The 21,013-nt window shown below is 38.8% G+C and overlaps 1 protein-coding gene across 1 annotated transcript; it reads left to right on the top strand.

Annotated features, from left to right (window-relative positions):
- The first annotated feature begins 1,073 nt into the window (after positions 1-1,073).
- On the top strand, positions 1,074-20,714 carry LOC131155627 (uncharacterized). The gene is made up of 5 exons (XM_058108881.1): positions 1,074-1,444; positions 1,926-2,162; positions 3,823-3,906; positions 18,801-18,930; positions 19,892-20,714. The coding sequence occupies exons 1-5, from the start codon at positions 1,155-1,157 to the stop codon at positions 20,279-20,281; spliced, it is 1,131 nt and encodes a 376-aa protein (XP_057964864.1). The 5' UTR covers positions 1,074-1,154; the 3' UTR covers positions 20,282-20,714.
- Positions 20,715-21,013: the final 299 nt, after the last annotated feature.

The following is a 21,013-nucleotide window of genomic DNA, read 5'->3' as shown; positions in this document are numbered from 1 at the left end:
TAAGCCAATTACAAGTAAGTGGTAGAAAAATTATATATTATTTAATTAAATAAATTCTTAAAATGATTAATGCATTGAACTTTGTTTTGCAACAAAGAGAGAATATTTTGGTATCTTATTTAAGCACCTACCCATAATGAGAGTTTCTTTTACTAGATGGTAAGAGTTATTATTATTATTATTATTATTTTCTGTACATTTAAAGCTTGTTATTTTTGTGTTAGAAATTTAGAATATAAATTTAGAGAGAAATAATGAGGGGCGTGTCATGTAGATGACCAACTCATTCCAATCCTCAAATGATTTCAACTCAAGATTTTCAAATAAAAATATCATACTCTAACCATAATAATGTTTTTTTACAGGACACAAGAATATATATGTAGTATTATTATCATTACTATTAAAAAAATAAAATACCAAATTATATCAAGTACTACAATTCTTATTTTGAAAATTTTAAAGCAAACAAAATTTGTGTAAAATGTTAATAATTTATTTTCTCACAAAAAATGTGATTTCAAAAAAATTATTTATGTCACCTTTGAATTACATATAAATAATTTTTTAAAAAAATAAATAATAAAAAATTGAATCATAAATTCAATTTTATTATTTCATTCGCACTCCCTTCATTTTAAACATGTAATTTAAAGACTTTTTGGAGGTTTTAAAATCCTTAGGAATCTTTTTTGATATTTGATTTTTAGGATATTAATATTTTTAAAAATTCTTATTATATTATAAAATATAAGAGAAAGATTAGTATGTTTTTTTTTAGAAAAATTCAGCGGAAGTCTGCAAAATTTTAGAAAACTAAAATTTTTTTTGAAGATTTTTAAAAAATATAAAAAAATATTTTATTATTAATGCGCGTAGAAAATGACAATGGTCAATAAATAATGCCATTTAGATGTGTTAAAAAATAATAATAATAATAATCTAGCCCACTAGACCCAAATCCCGAAGGGCGGGACCCATTCTACAATGTTGAATCTGGACCGCCCACGTTTCTAGTGGACCCAGATGCTGGCGTGGGCCACTTAGATCATCGCTCGTTTCTCTGCATGCTTCACCATCTTAGCAACCACTAACCTCAACTCCAATGCAAACAGCAAAAACCTTCGCTCTCTGCTGTGTAGAGAGAGAGAGAGATGGTCGGTCGGAGGAAGAGAGCTAAAACCTCAGAAAATGGGGAACAAGAGAGCAACAATGAGGGAGCCGTTGAAAGCAGAGCAGGTGAAGTCTCAGGGTATGAGGAGTCCAGAGACCGAAGGATCAGAGAGAACATGCAGAGAATGCAGCAACTGGGAATTCTCGACCTCTCTCACAAGCTCAAATCGGACCTTCTACCTTCAAAGCGTCCAAGGCGAAACTCTTCTTCCAAGGACACCTCTCAACGCCCTCCATTGCTGCCTTCTGGGCCTCCGAGGCGCTCTTCTAGGTACTCTTTTCTTTTATCATCATCCGTTTGGCTGCCGAGAAAGAAAATCGGGGTAAACCAAATTTTAAATCTTGTTGGTGTTTGTTGGGAAAATCTCTCGTCCAACTTTAATACCTGTAGCTTTATTAGGTTCGGAGTTTTCCATCCGATTTTTGGCTGGGAAAATGGAGGAAAGGGAAGAATCTAAGTTTTGAATCTTTGGGATCTTCTTGTTTTGGTTTTTAGTTTTTCACTGTGAAGCATCAGGACGGCGGGGTCAAATTGGTGTAGTGGATTTTTGAACCGCGTGGTTGGATTATTTGTTTGGTTGCTGAGAAACTGGAGGAAAAGAATTGAAAATGAAGCTTACGTTTGTTGTATTCTATGCTTTCTTTAATTTTCCCAAATTTTCAGCAACCGGATAGAGCTTTTGTTATTATTGATGATTAATCCCATAAATGACTTCCTAATCTTGTTTAGAAATGTTTTTATGGGGCCTTAGGTTGAAGGATGCGACTCCGGTTAGTTATTCTGAGCAGCCTGTTTCAAAGAAGGAGAAATCAGTGAAGAACATTGAGATTTGTCTTCGAGAAGGTTCAAAGCCTGAGATTTATACGGAAGAGCATGATAAGCTTTTGGGTGAGTGCAAGACAGGTTGGACTCTGTTTGTTGATGGTTATGGCCAGGATGGGAAGCGCATATACGATTCGGTTAAGGGGAAGACATGTCACCAATGCAGGTGATGTTTACATTGCTCTTTTTCCTTTCAAGCTATTGCATGTTCATTTGCTTTGGGAATATATGTCACAGGTTGAATATTCACACCTTTATTAATGGACCGTGCGGCACTAGCTAAAGCACTCTTATTTAAGTAGTCAACTTAGTGTTTACCACAATTCACCAACAAAACACTTCCGTTGTCATTCAAGCAAATATAAGCAGAAGCAATAAGCACTTATGAAAGCAATGACACTTAAGCAGCGAATATTGAACCAACGTAATTCATTATCAACACCTCCATTAACAATGTGTGTCTAGTAAGGGAGGCAAGTAGGCTAAACACGTTGACAATAGTTAGTGAGTCTTACAAGTTAATGAACACTCACCCTCCCATAAAGAGATTTCTATGCTATTCTCACTCTGGCATTAGAAAACATCAATATGACTGAGGAGTCAATACTCCATTTTTTAGCTTAGGGAAAAATTATCTCCGAAAAATAACTCGACACTAGTATTTACATGATGAAAACCCATCCCAAATGCATGAGACAAGTCGTCATAGGCAAGCATAATGCCCCAAACAAGCTTGGCTCATGACGCCATGCTTAACATTCTTTTCTTCTATTTATATAATTTTCTCTCTTATTATAGTGGTGCTATAAGTCACAATTTCAAAAATATGAAGTTTATTGTAAGTGACATGATCATGTTTGCCCTTACATTTCATATCCCTAATGCTTATCATTTTTCCTGATAATAGTTGAAATGCCATTGTTGGATCAGTATTTGTTAAGAGTAGGTTCTAATCTATTTCCTTTCTATTATGGACATAGTACTAGATGATAATGAAAAGGGCATTGCAAGTTGTCACTAGCTGCTTATTTTGAATGCATTGTGGATGATGATGAGAGGCAATTTTGAAAATAATGGAGGAATAGTTGTTGATCCTATTTCTGAAATAAATAGGAATTAGGAACTTGTTGAGAAGGGCATGATGTTGTCATTATCTATTACCATTAATAGAGGCCACTTTGGAATAAAAACAAAAACAGAAGCTGTACACTATTTTTGGGAAAAATTTTCATGGAAGATGTTTTGACCGGACTTTGTTGTAAATGATACAGACTAGAATAATGATTAAAGCAGTTAGCATTGTGTTCCTATTAAATTCCGAGAAACTTGAGAAATGAAATTTAATTCCTAATGTTCCTTATATGTTGATGGTTGGGCTTTTGAAAGAGCCTAGTTATGGAAATATGCACAAAAGTTGCAAAAGAGAAAATAAATGAAGTTTAGAAATGGCAGGCTCTTGCATTGGAAACTTCAAATCTTGAATGCAAGTGCCTCTTTAAAAGTTTCAAGACTTGCACATGTTTCTATAAAGCAATCTCTATTTTCAATTTCCTTCATGTTAGAAATGCTTTGGACTAGATTCTGTCACAGGATTGCAGTATGTGTATGTGTGTGGGGAATATTTTTATAATCTTGAATTTCATGCATTTGCACTTAAGAAAGCGTCAATGCAGAAGTTAATGGTTGATAGCTATATTGAGGCATTCTAGGCCCACAGGACATCTCTCTGATTTTAATGCGAGTGAATTATTATATATTTTAATGCAAGTGATTATCTGAATGTACTACCTGCTATGCATTCTCAGTTATTACCTTCTTCCTCACAGGCAGAAGACTCTTGGTCAGCATACCTGCTGCTGCAAATGCAACTTGGTCCAAGGGCAATTCTGTGGTGATTGCTTATACATGCGGTAAATTATTATGATATCGTTTGACCTCCCTGAGCCATACTTTCATTTCACCCTTGCATCTTTTAGCATGGTGTCTGCTTACTACCTGATACATTTTAGTGCAGAAGAAGATAACTAATTTAAAGATACCATTGAAGTCAATAAAGAGGACTGGAATATTTTCAAACATGTCTTTATGAATTTCCCCATTTAGACAGGGCACTGCAATCAGGTTTACAAAAATCAATGTTTTAAAAGGTTCAATCAAGGCTCGCCTCCAGGCAAGGCATGCCTAAAATGCCTCGAAGCTCAATCTAAAATACCAAATTTTGAGTGTGTGATTCTCAAGTTAGAATTGGCGAATTGGCTAGAAAATTTTAACTACATGTTTATAAGAAAGAAATGTCTTTATATGAGTTGATTTCTAAAACTCTTGAACCTCAACCTTTCCAAAATAACTGAGAGTTGTATCTTAAATCATGAAAATAAATTGAACTTTGTAATAGTATAGCTATCCCTTATCATGATTTATGTCATGAATTCAAGTTAGCAGGCCAACAAGTAGTTTGTAATGTATGTCTATTTTTTTTTTACATTATATTTGTGATTTTGTTAATTTTTATTTATTTAAAAAATTATATAATTTATTTACATTTTTTAATCTAAAAATATTATTCTCAAAAAGCTTACATCCTGACGCCTTAAGGCTTACACGTCACCTCTTAAGGGTTAAAACACCTCGCCTTACTCCTTCGCGTTTTAAAATATTGACAAAAATGTATAAATATAAACATATATGGGAATATTGATGATAACAATTCTGGTTCCGTTTTGTTGTCGTTATTGTTGTAATGCCTGTTCATTGTTGGTGATCTTCGCCTCCCAACTTTGTGAGGGGAATGTGCTAGCCTGTTTGAGCATCTACTGCTTTCCATTTGAAGCAAACATAGAGCTGTAGACTGACCTCAAAAGTGGCAGAGTAACACCTTTGACCAATGGGAACAATTGATTGCAACTTAGATATTTCTTGAGCAATATTAAAATTTTAAAAGCATTTGTCCTCATCACATACCATCTATGATAACATCAATTTCGTTATAATATGTGATGATCAAAACAAAAAATAAATTTTGGAGCATAAAAAATATTTCCACTACAACTATTCTAAAATAACTGAATACATTTTAAGCATTTTCACCACAAATAGTCACAAAACTTTCAAATATTTGTATTTGACCCCACCACATCAATTTGACCGGGGGTGACATCGAGAATTTTCAAAACTCATTAATAACTATAAGTGTATTACCCAAATATTAAGATTATTATTTTACATCTCAGTGGAAAGTGGCTGCCTACAATGATATATATGTGGCTTCACCCTTGGACATCAATCCTCATTCAAAAAAATAAAATGAAGTTAATTGTAAAAATAGTAAAACAAGGATGGGTATGTTGCATGTAACCATCATAACAGAATTTGTTTTGTTGTTAAAAACTTCTTCAGTGATTTTTTTTAATGAGCATAGTGCCATGGGCTGGCAAATTTCCATGGCCATAAGGATTGCCTTTCCCTTGGTTTGCTAGATAACCAATGAAAGCATGTTTGTAAGGCAACAAGACTCCACCGAGCACTGTCCCAACATTCTCATTTGAATGTACGAAGAACTCACGGACCCATGCGATGCTGAAATATAGGCAATGTGACCACTTCTGTTCCAGTCTGGTGACAACTCTAGTCTCACAGGATTGGTTGCTGAAAAAACATTTCCTGAATGGTCCACAAGCATTGAAGGTTGTTCTCACCAAATAGTTCAATTCTCATGTAAGCATGCATAAAATAAGCATTCATAAGCCAAAGCCATATGTAAAGGAGCATCGTACGCTACTTAAGGCAAGCATATGGTGGTTCAATATCCCTTGATAGGTCAATCGCTACAAGATAACCCATGTGGTGCAAATCCGAGCTACATAGTGGGCAAATGTCTCAACCTCTGACTTGAGAGCACTGTGCGACGCAATATCCCGTAGTGTTGTCCATGGCTCCAAATCCTTCATGGAGACCCTCATCTTGAGGGGTGCTGACTTTGTGTGCACCATGGCACTGATTGTGGTAGGAAGTTTACCAAATGCTCTCTCCTCTATAGAGCTTTTGGTGTCTTTCTCACTTTCTTAGTTGGCATAAGGAAAATTAGTGCATTTGAGGATCATACTGCACTTCCACCTATTTACCAGAATGCCACTTGAATATTTCATAATGACTCCTAGGGACCGTCTACAACACTTCCATAACCTAAGAGGCCCCATCATGGTTCACTTGCGTAAGCATTGGACATAATAATTTGAGGTCATCATGCTCCCCTTTACTCCATCTATCTTTGTCCTTGTCGATAATAACTTTGACGAACTTGTGTTCGCACAACAAAATGAGCCAAAGCACTCTTGATCCGTCTCCTCTCAAGTCTCAACCAAAACTCAATGTCATCATCTCTTGTGCAACTCCATGAATACACTTTGCGCCAACATCTCTAGTCCAAATTCAAACCCAAATTTCTTTAAGAAGATACTCCCCGAGAAACACACTCTTTTGAATAATTTGAATCCCAATTCAAAATCTTCCATACCTTCCAAACTCAGATTTGTGTTTCTTAAGCATGATCTGGACATGAATTACTACTTCGCCCAATCATTTCAACATTGAAAATATTTACAAATGCACATTTCTTCCTAACCTCTAAACATCCAACACTTCCTCACAAGTTTGAGTAGTAGATTTTTGTTTCCACCATAATCGTTTTTGTGAGCGGAATTCAATTTCAATATATCTTGAATTCTTAAAATATGTACATCCCAATCTTACAATATATAATACAAACAAAGACTTTAAATAAGGAAACAATCTCCCTACAGAATAATACACAAATTTCTACATTTACTCACTTTCCTAATTTACTCAATATTGTCAAGGATACTCAGGATTTCAACACTCCCCCTCAAGTTGGATCATAGATATTAATAATATTCAACTTGCCAATGCAATCGTCGAAGTTTTGTTGTGCTAACCCTTTAGTAAAGATATCTGCAATTTGTTCTTTGGTGGGTACATAAGTCATACAGATAATTCCTTTTTCAACCTTCTCTTTGATAAATTGTCGGTCCACTTCCACATGTTTAGTCCTATCATGTTGAACTGGATTGAGAGAGATATTGATGGCTGCTTTGTTGTCACAATAGAGTTTGATAGGAAATTTAACCGAGACCTGTAGCTCTTCCAAGAGTTTCCGTAACCATAGTCCTTCACATATCCCCTGCGCAACTGCTCTGAATTCAGCTTCAGCGCTATTTCGAGCCACCACATTTTGTATTTTACTTCTCCAAATTACCCAATTTCCCCATACAAAGGTGCAATATCCAGTGGTTGACCTTCTGTCTTCTGCCGATCTTGCCCAATCCGCATCTGTGAAGATTTCCACTTCCTTGCTTTGACACTTTTTAAAGAAGAGTCCCTTGCCTGGAGAACCCTTGAGGTACCTGAGGATCTTATACACGACATCTAGATGAGTCTTTTTCGGTGAATGCACGTGTTGATTTACAACACTTACCGCAAATGCAATGTTGGGTTTGGTGTGCGATAAGTAAATTAGTTTACCAACCAATCTCTGATACCTTTCTCTTTCAACTGGTATTCCACATTTTTCGACCCTCTTTACTGCTTCAATTGAGGTTTCACTAGGTTTGCATCCAAGCATGCCAGTTTCGGTTAGAAGATCAAGGATATACTTTTGCTGACAGACACTGATACCTTTCTTTGATTTAGCAATTTCCATTCCAAAGAAGTATCACATTTGTCCCAGGTCTTCAACTTCAAATTTAGCAGCTAGGACTTTCTTTAATCTTTCCATATCCACTGTATTATCTCCAATTAGAGTTATATCATCAATATATACTATCAAAATTGTTTTCTTACCATTTTCAGACTGTTTGAAGAACATAGTGTGATCTGATTGCCTTTGTCAATATCCTTGATTTTTAATTACCTTTGCAAATCTGTCAAACCATGCTCTAGGGGATTGCTCGAGTCCATACAAGGACTTCTTGAGTTTGCGTACTCTGTTTTCTTCACCTTTCTTACTGAATCTTGGTGGTATAGTCATGTAGACTTCTTCTTTTAGCTCACCATTTAGAAATGCATTCTTAATGTCTAGTTGCTGTAGTGGCCAATCTAAGTTAGCTACTAATGACAAGAGTACCCGAACTGTGTTTAGTTTTGCCACTGGTGCAAATGTTTCCGTGTAGTCAATGCCTTTAGTCTGTGTAAATCCTTTTGCAACGAGTTTGGCTTTATATCGTTCAACTGTCCCATCAGCTCTATATTTCACTGTGAAACCCCATTTGCAGCCAACTGGTTTCTTTCCACTTGGCAGGTTCATAACATTCCAAGTTTCATTTTTTTTCGAGAGCCCACATTTCTTCCTTAATGGCTTCCCTCCATTCAGGACTTTCTAGAGCTTTCTGAATATTTTTTGGAATTTTTATCTTGTCAAGGTTAGAGGTAAAAGTACGATACCCTATAGACAAAGTTTTATAGGACATGTATTTTGACCAGGGATATAGTGTACATGACCTAGTTTGTTTTCTGACTGCAATGGGTAAATTTATGTCATCATGTGTAGACTTATTAGAAGAAAGCTCATGATCATTGATTACCTGATCAAGACTGGGCGTTGACTCATGGTTGCTCGGAGCTATCACCGGTTCCAACTCTTTTGATTCCTCAAGTATGAGATTCTTCTTGTGCTTTGTTTTTGGCTTTTTGGAGTAAACAAGTGTTTCCTTTTTTTTTTTTGCGTCTCCCCTTGAGTTTAAGTGATCATTTGTATATGGTAGGTCAGGACATGCAATGGGAGACGCAATAGATGGGTCAGGGAATGAAGCAATGGGAGACTCATTAGATGGCACAGATTCAGTAGTAAAGAAATCAAAGAACCAATCTTCACTCCACTTCTGCCCTTGAAGAGAGGGCTTCTGGAAATAAGGAGTGGTTTCAAAAAAAGTGACATCAAGGCTAACAAACATTTTTTTGGAGACTGGGTCATAACATTTGTAGCCTTTCTGCGTAGAAGTGTAACCAATAAAGACGCATTTAATGGCACGAGGTTCCAATTTATCTCGATTGTGAGCATGAACATGAATAAATGCAGTACATCCAAAGATTTTCAGAGGAAGACTGGAGTGGAGTCTAGCGGTAGGAAAATATTCCTGGAATTTCTAGAGAGGAGTTGTAAAGGAAAGAACTTGACTCGGCATTCAATTAATGAGATGTGTAGCTGTTAAGATAGCATCGCCCCAAAAATAGTTCTTTATATTTGTAGTGAACATCAATGCCCTAACTACTTCAAGTATATGTTTGTTTTTTGGTTCAGCGACCCCATTTTCTTGAGGGATATCCACACAAGAACTATGATGTACAATTCCACTTTCTTGAAGATAATTTTCCAAAATATTATTAAAATATTCTGTACTATTATCAGTGCGTAGAATTTGAATGTGAGTTTGAAATTGTGTTTGAATTATGGAATGAAAATTGACAAAAATAGACCGGACTTCAGTTTTATCTTTCAACAAGTAGACCCAACAAATGTGAGTATGATCATCAATAAAGGCAACAAACTATTTTGTATGAGTGCGATTGGGGGAGCGTGAGGGTCCCCGCAACTCACTGTGAATCATAGTGAATGGGCGGGATGGTTTGTATGTGGATTTTGGGAAAGAATTACGCTGGTGTTTTGCAAGCTCACAAACTTCACATTGAAAATCTAAAGACATTTTATTTAAACAAATAGAAGGAAATAAACGTCTTAAATATTGAAAATTTGGGTGACCCATCCTAAAATGTCATAACAAAAGTTTTCTATCTCTAGAAATAGATGTAGAATCACAAATTGCAGTATTATATTGTTCACTCGTATTTGCCTCCTCAAAGGAGTAAAGTCCCTCACACGCCTTAACACTGCCAATCGTCTTTCCCGATGATAGGTCCTAGAAAACACAATGAGATGAAACAAATTTAGCAGAACTGTTAGTATATCTCCCTAAAATACCTTTGTACCCTTGTATGCCTCCTTCTCCTATAAAAGGATGGCCTTGTACAGTTGTATGTACACAAAAAGATTAATAAAGTCTGTATAAATCTTAACATGGTATCAGAGCCAAGTTAAACCTAATTTCTCTTTTTTTCTAAACCTTCTTGCCGCCGCCCACTGCTCCATCTTCTCCGCTTGGCCGCCGTTCCGGACGATGTTGTCGTCATCGTTGGTAGCCGTTCCGGACGACGTCATCGTCATTTTCCCTCTGTTCCCATCTCCCTCTAGTCCAGCGAGACTCTCGTCTCTGCCTCCGTCTGGCGTTGTTTCACGCTCAGCCGGCCGGAGCTCTCTCTCTCTTCCAGTCGCCGTGCCAACACAGAGGGAGAGGCGTCCTCCCCCAACCTTCGACACTTCTGACCGAGCAGAAATGAAAGGAAGCACAAACCCCTGGGGCAGAGAGTCTCTATCTTCCTCGTCCTTGACAACGACACCGACTGTGCAGGCCAACACGCGCGAGCTCGCCATCGTGAGAGAGCCTCTGTCTTCCCCGTCTGTTCTCCCTATGCAGGCCAACACGCACGAGCTCGCCTAGCGAACCAGTTCCTGGTGGGGTGGTTTGGGCTCCAGGTTTCTTCACCATCACGCCGCTCCTTGCTCCTCTGGCCACGCTCGGCATAGGCAATTGAGTCCCCGCAGTATAATCTCGCCTATTGATGGCGAGGGAGCCTTCGATTTCTCGGAAAATCCACCACAGAAGCGGTTCCTTGGGAAGGCTTATAACATCAACGGTTTGGCTCAAACTTGCTCATTGGCCGCATTCTTTCTCTAGCGAAGCACCAATTTTCATCTTTTCCTTGCTCCTTTGGCCGCACTCGGCATAGGCAATTGAGTCCCTACAGTATAATCCCTCCTGTTGACGGCGAGGGAACCTTCGATTTCTCGGAAAATTCACCATAGAACTGGTTCCTTGAGAAGGTTTATAACATCAACGGTTTGTGCTCTAACTTGCTTATTGGCCGCATTCTTTCTCTAGTGAAGCACCAATTTTCATCTTTCAAATTCTGTTAAATTGCTACTTGCTTTCCATCGATCAGTATTATCAATTATTTTTTTTTATATATATATGGTGTCTTTAACTGATGTTGCCCGCCCTATAGAGATTGTTTTGAATGGCTCCAACTACAATGCTTGGGCCCAACAAATGTCAGTTTTTTTGATTGGTCGGCGATTATGGCGTTTTGTCACTGGAACAAAACAAAAACCCTTGAAAACTGACACGCAATCAACAGAAGAGTTTGATGAGGCTCTTGATGAATGGGAAAGTACTCACTGTAAGATCCTTTCTTGGTTTATTAATACATCCGTTCCTACTATTCAGAGTCTACTTCCTAAATTTCATAATGCCAAATTTGCTTGGGATTTTTTGGCCAAACGATACAACTGTGGTAGTGATGCTGCTCTCAAGTTTTAGTTGGAAACTAGGCTTTCTCAGATGCGTCAGGAACCTGGACAATCTATTGCTGAGTTTCATGCTCAGGTTAGTGACATTTGGGATCAGCTTTCTCAAGCTGACCCTGCTTTTTCTGATGAACAGTCGATTAAACTTTTTGCTGCATATCGGGATCGTCGTCTGTTTATATACTTTATGATGCATATCCGGGATGAATTTGAGAATACTCGAGCTTCTTTGTTACATCGATCACCTCTTCCTACACTTAAGGTTGCTCTTGCGGAGCTCATTTTTTAGGGGACACACCAACAAACTCGTCAGGTTCATTCTACCGATATGGTTTTAGCTACTGCTCCGTCTCGTTCCTTTACTCCGGCTACTTCTGCTGTAGCTGTTGCATCTTCTAAACTGCGTCGTTTCAATGGCCAGTGCCACTATTGTAAGGAAGATGGTCACCGTATTTCCGATTGTCCTAAGAAGAAGGCCAAGGATGCTCGGGATGCTCTCAAGGTTAAGGCCTCTTACTCTTCCAAGCCTATTGCTGCTGTCTCCACCAACTCCTCAATTTCTGCTCCATCTTCTGCACCTCCTTTGGTGTCTCTTTCTGCAGCTGACCTTGAGGCAATTATCACCCAGGTTCTATCCCGCACTTCTACTGCCTTATCAGTCTCCACAAGTACCTCTACACCTTGGTTTATTGATTCTGCCTGTTGCAATCATATGACTTCTTATTCCTCTTTAGTGACGCATACACAGTCTTTAACTTCTGTTCCTTTAACTTATACTGCTGATGGTTCACATATGTTTGTTAGTCATCTTGGTCATCTTTTTACTCCTACTTTTTCTGTACCTGATACATATGTTGTGCCTAACTTGTCTCTCAATCTCCTTTCTGTTGGTCAACTTGTTGAAAGTAGTTTGATCTTAACCTTTTCTCACAAAGGTTGTGATGTGCAGGATCCGAAGACGGGCCAACTTGTTGGGACCGGGCGTAAAGTTGGTCGCCTTTTTGAGTTCACATCTCTGCATTTGCCTTGTTCATGTTCTCCTCCGTCCCTTTCTGCTACAGTGTCTTCCAGTGTTTGGCATTCTTGTCTCGGTCATGCCTCGTTGTCTCATGTTCAGTCTTTAGCTTCTAGTGGTTGCTTAGGACATGTTAAATTTGAACATTTTGATTGTATGCCTTGTCAACTTGGGAAACAGAAAGTTTTACCTTTTAATGAAAGTCATTCTTTGTCTTCTGCACCTTTTGATTTGGTTCATTATGATATTTGGGGACCTGCTCCTGTTCTTACTAAGGGCGGGTCTCGATACTTTGTCATTTTTATCAATGATTACTCTCGGTATACATGGATTTATCTTTTGCATGATCGCATTGGGTTACTTAATGCTTTTCATGACTTTAAGAAGATGATTAAAACTCAGTTTGCTTGCACCATTAAAGTCTTTTGGTCTGATAATGCCCTGGAATATATTTCTACCCCTTTCATTGAAGAACTTCGAGAGGCCGGCACCGTCTCCCATCGATCCTGTCCATCCACCTCCCAGCAGAATGGTCGTGCCGAACGTAAGCACCGTCACATTCTTGACACTGTTCGCTCTCAACACTTCTCTGCATCCCTCCTAGAATCCTTTTGGGGTGAAGTTGCTCTTACCGTTGTTTGCACTATTAATCAGGTTCCAACCCCTACTCTTTCCAATAAATCTCCATATGAGGCTCTATATGGAAAGGTACTTGATTATTCTCTTCTCAAAGTCTTTGGTTGTATTTGCTTTGTTTTGCTTCCACCTCATGAACATACAAAACTTGAACCTCGTTCTCGTCTATATTGCTTTCTTGGTTATGGCATTGAACACAAGGGTTATCGGTGCTATGACCCCATAGCCAAGTGTCTTCGAGTCTCTCGGCATGTTCAGTTTTGGGAACACAAAATGTTCGCTAGTATCTCTCCATTTTCATCTGATTGTCTCTCATACTCCCCCAATTTCACTGATCCACCCCTCGATCCCTCTCCCGTTTTCTCTTCTAATGCAGGTTCTGCTAGCTCATCAGGTGATCCCTCTGCGTCTGCTGCTCCCGAACCTGGACTGTCTGATGATCCTGCCGTCGCTTCCACACCACCTGAGTTCACTGATTTGGATGTCCGTCGTTCTAGCCGGGTAAGAGCACCTCCTACCTATCTTAGTGACTTTCACTGTTTTTCTACTCTTGACTCCTTTCACGAGCCTCATAGTTATCGCGAAGTTTGTTTTGTTCCTGTTTGGCAGCAAGCTATGTCTGAAGAACTTGACGCACTTCACAAAACTCATACTTGGGACCTGGTTGACCTGCCTCCTGATAAGACTGTAGTTGGGAACAAATGGGTGTATAAACGGAAAACAAAGTTCGACGGTTCTGAAGTACGACATAAAGCTCGTTTAGGGGCAAAGGGCTTTACTCAGGAATATGACATTGATTATGAGGAGACATTTGCCCCCTTTGCTCATATTACCTCCGTTCGCTCCCTTTTGGCTGTTGCCTCTGCTCGGCGGTAGCCTTTATTTTAGATGGATGTCAAGAATGCCTTCTTACATGGTGATTTGGCTGAGGAGGTATATATTCAGGCCCCTCCTGGGCATCCTCATTCTCCTGTTTAGGTTTGTCATCTTTGCCGTGCTTTATATGGGCTTAAGCAAGCTCCTCGTGCTTGGTTTGCCAAATTCAGCTCCACTATTGCCCAACTTGGGTTTGCCTCTAGCCCCTATGATTCAGCTCTTTTTACCCGTCACACTAGTATTAGCATCACTCTTCTACTACTTTATGTTGATGATATGATCATTACTGGTGATGATACTTCTAGTATTCATGAGCTTAAACAATTTCTGTGTCGGCAGTTTGAGATGAAAGACCTCGGTTCTCTTCGCTACTTCCTTGGCTTAGAAGTGTCCCCTACCTCTGATGGCTACTCCTTGACCCAACCCAAATATGCCTCTGATCTTCTCACATGTGCTGGCCTCACCGATTGTAAGATAACTGATAGTCCGCTGGAGCCCGATATCAAACTCCGTCCTACTGATGGGGAGCTCCTTCTCGATGCCACTCGTTACCGACAGTTTGTCGGGAGCTTGATTTATCTCACTATCACTAGACTAGACATTGCCTATGAGGTGCACCTTGTTAGTCAGTTTATGTTGGCTCCTTGGCCTGTTCATTATGCAGCTATTCTTTGCATCTTACGATATGTGAAGGGCACCTTATTTCATGGCCTTTTTTTTCCTCTCACTCATCCTTGACGTTACAAGTTTATTCAGATGATGATTAGGCAAGGGACTCTACTGATCGTCGGTCTACCACTGGTTTTCTTTTTTTACTTGGTGACTTTCTTATCTCTTGGCGGAGCAAAAAGCAAATTGTTGTTGCTTGCTCTAGCACCGAGGCTGAGTATCGGGCTCTTGCTGATACTACTTCTGAGCTTCTTTGGCTTCGTTGGCTTCTCCAAGATATGGGAGTTCCTCAGCCCTCGAACACTTCGCTTTATTGTGACAATCATAGTGCTGTCCAGATCGCTCACAACAATGCCTTTCATGAACGCACCAAACATATCGAGATCGACTGTCATTTTGTACGTCATCATCTTCAGGACGGGACACTTTGCCTCTTGTCAGTTCCTTCGGCTGATCAGTTGGCTGATATCTTCACGAAATCCCATCCACCTGGTCGTCATCGTGCTTTAGTCTACAAACTCCAGATGTCATCTTCGATACCACCTTGAGTTTGAGGGGGGATGTTAGTATATCTCCCTAAAATGTTCCCTAAAATACCCTTGTATGCCTCCTCCTATAAAAGGATGGCCTTGTACAGTTGTATGTACACAAAAAGATTAATAAAGTTTGTATTAATCTTAACAAATTAGAATCTTTTGTCAACTGGTTAATGGATAACAAGTTGCAAGATAGCTTAGGAACATGTAGGACAGATTTTGAAGTTATAGAATTAGATATGCGAATACTTCCTTTGCCAGCAACAGGTGATAGAGATCCATTTGCAATTTTTACTTTCAGATTTCCAGTATATGGTGAATAGGATGAGAACAATTGATAAGAGTTAATCATATGATCAAATGCACTTGAGTCAATTATCCATGGTGATTTGTAATATAGTATTTAGGGTTGACAAAAAATTACCTCGGCTAGAGAATTAGTGGAAGACTGACCTGATGTTTGAATTGAGGAAAACATTTTATATAGCTGATCCAACTGCTCAAGATTGAATACACCACTTGGAGTGGTATTTTTGGTTTTTTCACCTTGTGATTTTTCAGTTGAACTGTCAATAGTAGCCTGATACCCACGATTTTTTTGATATAATCTCAGCTTCCAATTTGCAGGCTTTCCATGAATCTCCCAGCAGGTATCTTTTGAATGACCTGGCTTTCGACAGTGCTCGCTCCATATTTTACCTTTTTGTGATCTTTGCCCAGATCCCGCAGGGCCTTTTGATATAAGGGTCGAGATGTCAGGCCCATTGGGATTCGGCTCATTCCCATTTGTACTCAGATTTTGGACGGACAGGTCTGGCCCGATACGATCTCCTTGGGGCCTCAGCATCACTCGTCTCTTGCTCTCCTCCCTCCTTAGCTGGGCGAATACTTCTCGGGTTGAAGGCAAAGGTCGCCGGCCGAGGATTCGTCTCCGCACGTCGTCCAAATCTCGGTTGAGGCTGGCCAAGAACTCGAAGACCCATTCGTTTTCGAGCCTCCTCCTGTATCACGTGTTGTCGCTGGAGCACTCCCACTCCTCTTTGATGCTCAGATCGAGCTCTTGCTCTGTGACATCTCTATCGCCTTGCCTCATCTGCCACAACCAGGTTTTGATTTCGAAGATTTTTGAATAACTCTCGACATCAAAGTAGGTTTCACGAACGGTGTCCCAAACATCCTTCGCCGTAGGCAAGAACGGGTAGATTTTTCTGATCACTGGCTTCATTGAGTTGACGAGCCAAGCCGTGACTATGGAGTTTTTGGACGTCCATTTTCGCAAGGCGACAGCATCGGTAAGGTTTGGTCTCCTCCGTTCGCCGGTAAGGTAACCCAGTTTCCCTTTTCCTTCAATCATCAATTTTATAGATTGAGCCCTTTCACGGAAGTTTTTTCCGTTCAATTTCTCCACTGAGAGTGGAAAGGCTGTATTGTCTAGCCCATTCAAACCCCTAGCGGATGTAGCCTTCGAATCCCCGTCTGGTTTTCCAGAAGAGGTCGACCCTCTGTTGGTGCTACTAGCCATCGTTAGCTAAGGTTGAGAAGCCCTAGCTCTGATACCATGTAAGCGGGATTCAATTTCAATATTTTCTTAAAATATGTACATCCCAATCTTACAATATATAATACAAACAAAGACTCTAAACAAGAAAACAATCTCCTTACAGAATAATACACTATTTTCTACATTTACTCACTTTCCTAATTTACTCAATATTGTCGAGGATACTCAGGATTTCAACAGTTTTACTTAACAAAGCCAATGCCTTTCCTTTTATGTCATTCAAGCCCATAACTCAGAGAAGATCCCTAATTGCCGACCAAAGGACACGACCAGAAATGCCATTTAAATGATGTTTCACTTACCATAATCTTCCTCCAATTCTCTGACACTAGCTACTTGAATGCAGGGTTTACTCACCTCTACAATCCACAAGGAATTCAACTTTGAATCCACCTAGGGACCAACCATCCGAACTTTCATCCTTTGTTGTTGAGACTTCTACATGGTGTACCGTGTACCAATAAAAGTTTGTTCACAATACCATTCAAGTCTTGTTCACAAACTTCGAAACTCAAACATCAATTCCACATCCTAATTATGCTAGTAATGCCTTTTTGGTATTTATGCTCATGTGCCAATGTTTGTACTCAAAATTTCTGGAGCTCATTTCCATCCCCCATATTCATGCATTTGTTGTTGAACTCTATTGCAATTGCCTTCTAATAAAGGTTGCATGGCATCTACCTACGAAAATAACATAAGGCCCTCTAATTAGTGACAAATCCCTTCAGCCAACACAAATTTAGTGCCCTCTTGCAACTAAATTTGAATGCCCTCTGGCAAAGGTAAATCTCAAGGCCCTCTGGCCAATATGGACAGATGTCCATCCGTCATTTCTCCAAATGCTTTAGTCTCATGACCATATCCCTGCTAAGTTTCAGACCATTGAATCTCCATGGGGTACCAAATTCGTTTAAGCAATGTATGTGGACTTTTGTGTCGGCACCCTAAGTGTTCCAACCAACAATGTGGTAATCTCTAAGCCCCTCAATTGTGGCTCTAGGTTAGATGAGCAAATGTTTTCACAGTTGTTTGTATTCAATAGATCCAAGAATATCACTTTTGACATGAATACAATGCTCTGAAGATTAATGAAAATATCTTTAGCAAATTCTTCTGAAATTGTCCGTCCCCTAAGATTTAACAATTTCGCTGCTGACATGGAATATGGGTGTCTTAGGAATCTTGTTAATCACATCTTTGAACTGAAGCACCTACAAAATAGGAGAAACCTAATTGTTGCCTCACACATGCATTGAGGGTGTTCTGATTCCCTCAAAGTAGCATAATGAAGGCATAATTCAGCCAATTCACACGAAAACACAGGCAATAGAGATGAAATAACCAATACACACCAAAGGGTGGATCGATCATTCCATAACTCAATGTCAGTTTTTGAGCTTTAATTGTAGAGTTGATGCTAATAGTGTTAATCTAGTTCCATGCCACAAGGGAGTTACCTGCTTTCATACTAACTGTCACAAGCTGGCAAAATTCCATTGCCACAAGGATTACCTTTGCTTTGGTGTTTTGAAATTTGAATAACTAACGGAAGCATGCTCATGAGGCAACACGACTCCACTAAGTTTTGTCTCTGCTTACTTATCTGAATGCATGAAAACAATCATAGAACCTTTTGGTGGTCAGTTGCACTTGATGTGACAACTCATGTCCATACACTAATCATGACAAACATATGAAGGTTTGTTATAAATTAGCGGCCCAATTGGTACAAGATGACCGCCTGGTGGGAATCTGATCTGAGGGGTATAATGTATGCACATCTCAACTTCTCGTTTGAGAGTATTAAGACACAATATTCCATGGTGTCTTCCACAGGGCTCCCAATCCCACGTGAAAGCTCAAGAAATCCCCTCATGGATGCCTCGAGCTCGCCCCCAAGCTCTCTAATTATGTGCTCACTTAGTGCCCACGGAGGGTGATAAGTTTGAAATATATGGAGTAAAAATCAATGGCAATAAACATTTATTTCCAGTGCCCAAATTTTCCCATCTTATTTATATAGTTTTTTTTTATTTTCTGTGGTCAATTTTTTTTCCTTCTTTTATTTTTGGTAGATATGGGGAGAATGTGACAGAAGCCAACCAGAATCCTAGTTGGATTTGCCCTGTCTGTCGTGGAATTTGCAACTGCAGTTTATGCCGGCAAGCAAAAGGATGGGCACCAACTGGCTCTCTCTATAGGAAGGTTAGTCTTCCAACCCTTTTTTACATTTTTTTAATTTTCAACTAAATTTATTATTTTTTTTCTTGGAAAATTTTGATGTTAGACTTTTGTTTGTCATATTAACTACCATAGCTCAGAAATGCTTGTACGGGGTGCGGTCATTGTTTCACCTAAATAAGATATTCTAAATTCAAATGCTTAGGGCCCGTTTAGTTGTGGAGAAAAATTTTTATTTTCTATTTTATTTTTTCCAAAAAATTACAAGAAAGTTAGCTAATTTTACTTTTACAATCTTTGTATGAAATAAATGAACAATAATAAATAGTTTTGACACTATTTGCTTCTGGAAATAGATTTAGTTTCCATTTTTAATTTTTCAAATAATTGCAAAAATACTACCTTGTTTTTATTTTTCCAATTTAATATTGAAAAATTGAAAAACATATTTTTATTATTTTTCTAGATTTCTAACTGTTATTTTGCATATGGGAGCATGTAATTCGGATTTTAGACTTTAATTGTGTTGACTATGTATAGTGTTTTTTCTAAATCCATTCGAATTTCAATTCAAGCCTCAAAATCCTTTATCCCATATATAGAAACAAAATTTAAAAAACAAGTTGTCTTTTCTGTAATTATTTTGAAATCTAGGAATAAAAAATGAAAAAATTGTTTTGGACATTTAAACAAACTCTCTATTTTCTACCTTTTTAATATGAATATTGAAAAACTAAAAAATAAGCAAAAATTTTTATATTTCTTTGGAAAACTAAAAAACTGAAAATGGAAAATATTTTTCACAACTAAACGGTCGTTAGCTTTTTTCTTTTTCTTTCCATGTATCCCATTATTTATTTGAGCGTGCATATGGAAGAGAAAGGAGGGTGGGCTGGTTGCAGTAGCAGTGGATTTGCTTCAAGCTGCAGAGTGGGACTCGTGGTAGGGGATTTCTCATGAACTGTGATTTCTGTTTCCTCTCCAGATTGCAAGGTTGGGCTTCAAGTCAGTGGCCCATTATCTCATTCAAACTCATCGCAGTCAAACAAACTCAGAGGATGCAAATGCTGACAATTTGCTTTCTGCAGAGAGATCTCAGCTTGTTGAAGATACTGATGGACATTCCTCCCCGGAAAACAAGGTTCTCTGCTCTGATGAGGTGCCTTTGACAGAATCTGGACCTGATCACAATGGTAGCAAAGATGATGAGATGGGGGATGAAAAGGAGGTGCTTTTGTTGGAAAATATGTCTGTCGGTGTCTCTGGTGCATCTGATGAAGACGATAAAACTGCTGTTGCTAATGCTGATGAGTTAAGAGAAGAAGAAAAGATTAAGCACGGTAGTAGCTATTCTGGATTAAGAATTGACTCGTAGAGAAGGCTCTGCTCAGGTTGCTCATGCCCCCAATGTAGCGTGAATGTGGAATGATCAACACAGTTTGGACAGAATTTTTGTTAGCAAGAGCTACTTAATAGTGTGTGGCTGAATTACAGATCTTGACGACCAACACAGGCACGTGTGTGCAGTCTCTCGTTTTGTTTTGTTTTGTTTTGTTAGTTGGGGAGGCAAGGTGGGTGTTGGCCGAAGGTATTGATTTGTTGAGGATGCAAGATGACATCGTATTGTTATGCTTGAATGCTTTCTTGACATTATTGGTATTTCATCTGTAATCTGGTGCAGTTAGGTGTTATTTTCCCCTTCTCGAGGGCCATAATTGAGTTAAATGATGAGCAGCTGCACATATGGTGGTGAACAGTGTTTATGTATACATTGGGGCAACTTGAATAAAGTTCAGCACATACATATACTTCATCTTATTCCTTCAGCATACAGTTCACGTACAGATGATCGGTATCATTGTACTGTATTTTTAGAAAGAAAAAAAACTGGGAAAATTGACCAAAATATTTTCACTATAAAATACAGTCAAATGATGAAGCAAGCTGTTAATTTTTGATTGGCACGAAATTAAGCTTGTGCTACAATGATAAAGTTATTTTTGGTTTTAAGCATTGTAGCATAGATGTTCAATCTCGATTAAAATAATAATAATAATAATACTAATGGTCCAAATGACCCCAAAAATAAGAAATAAAAACCTTCCCT

Source organism: Malania oleifera, chromosome 5 (genome assembly GCF_029873635.1).
Source record: "Malania oleifera isolate guangnan ecotype guangnan chromosome 5, ASM2987363v1, whole genome shotgun sequence".
Taxonomy (NCBI): domain Eukaryota; kingdom Viridiplantae; phylum Streptophyta; class Magnoliopsida; order Santalales; family Ximeniaceae; genus Malania; species Malania oleifera.
Note: the sequence above shows the minus strand (reverse complement) of the source record. Positions and strands in the feature narration are given on the sequence as shown.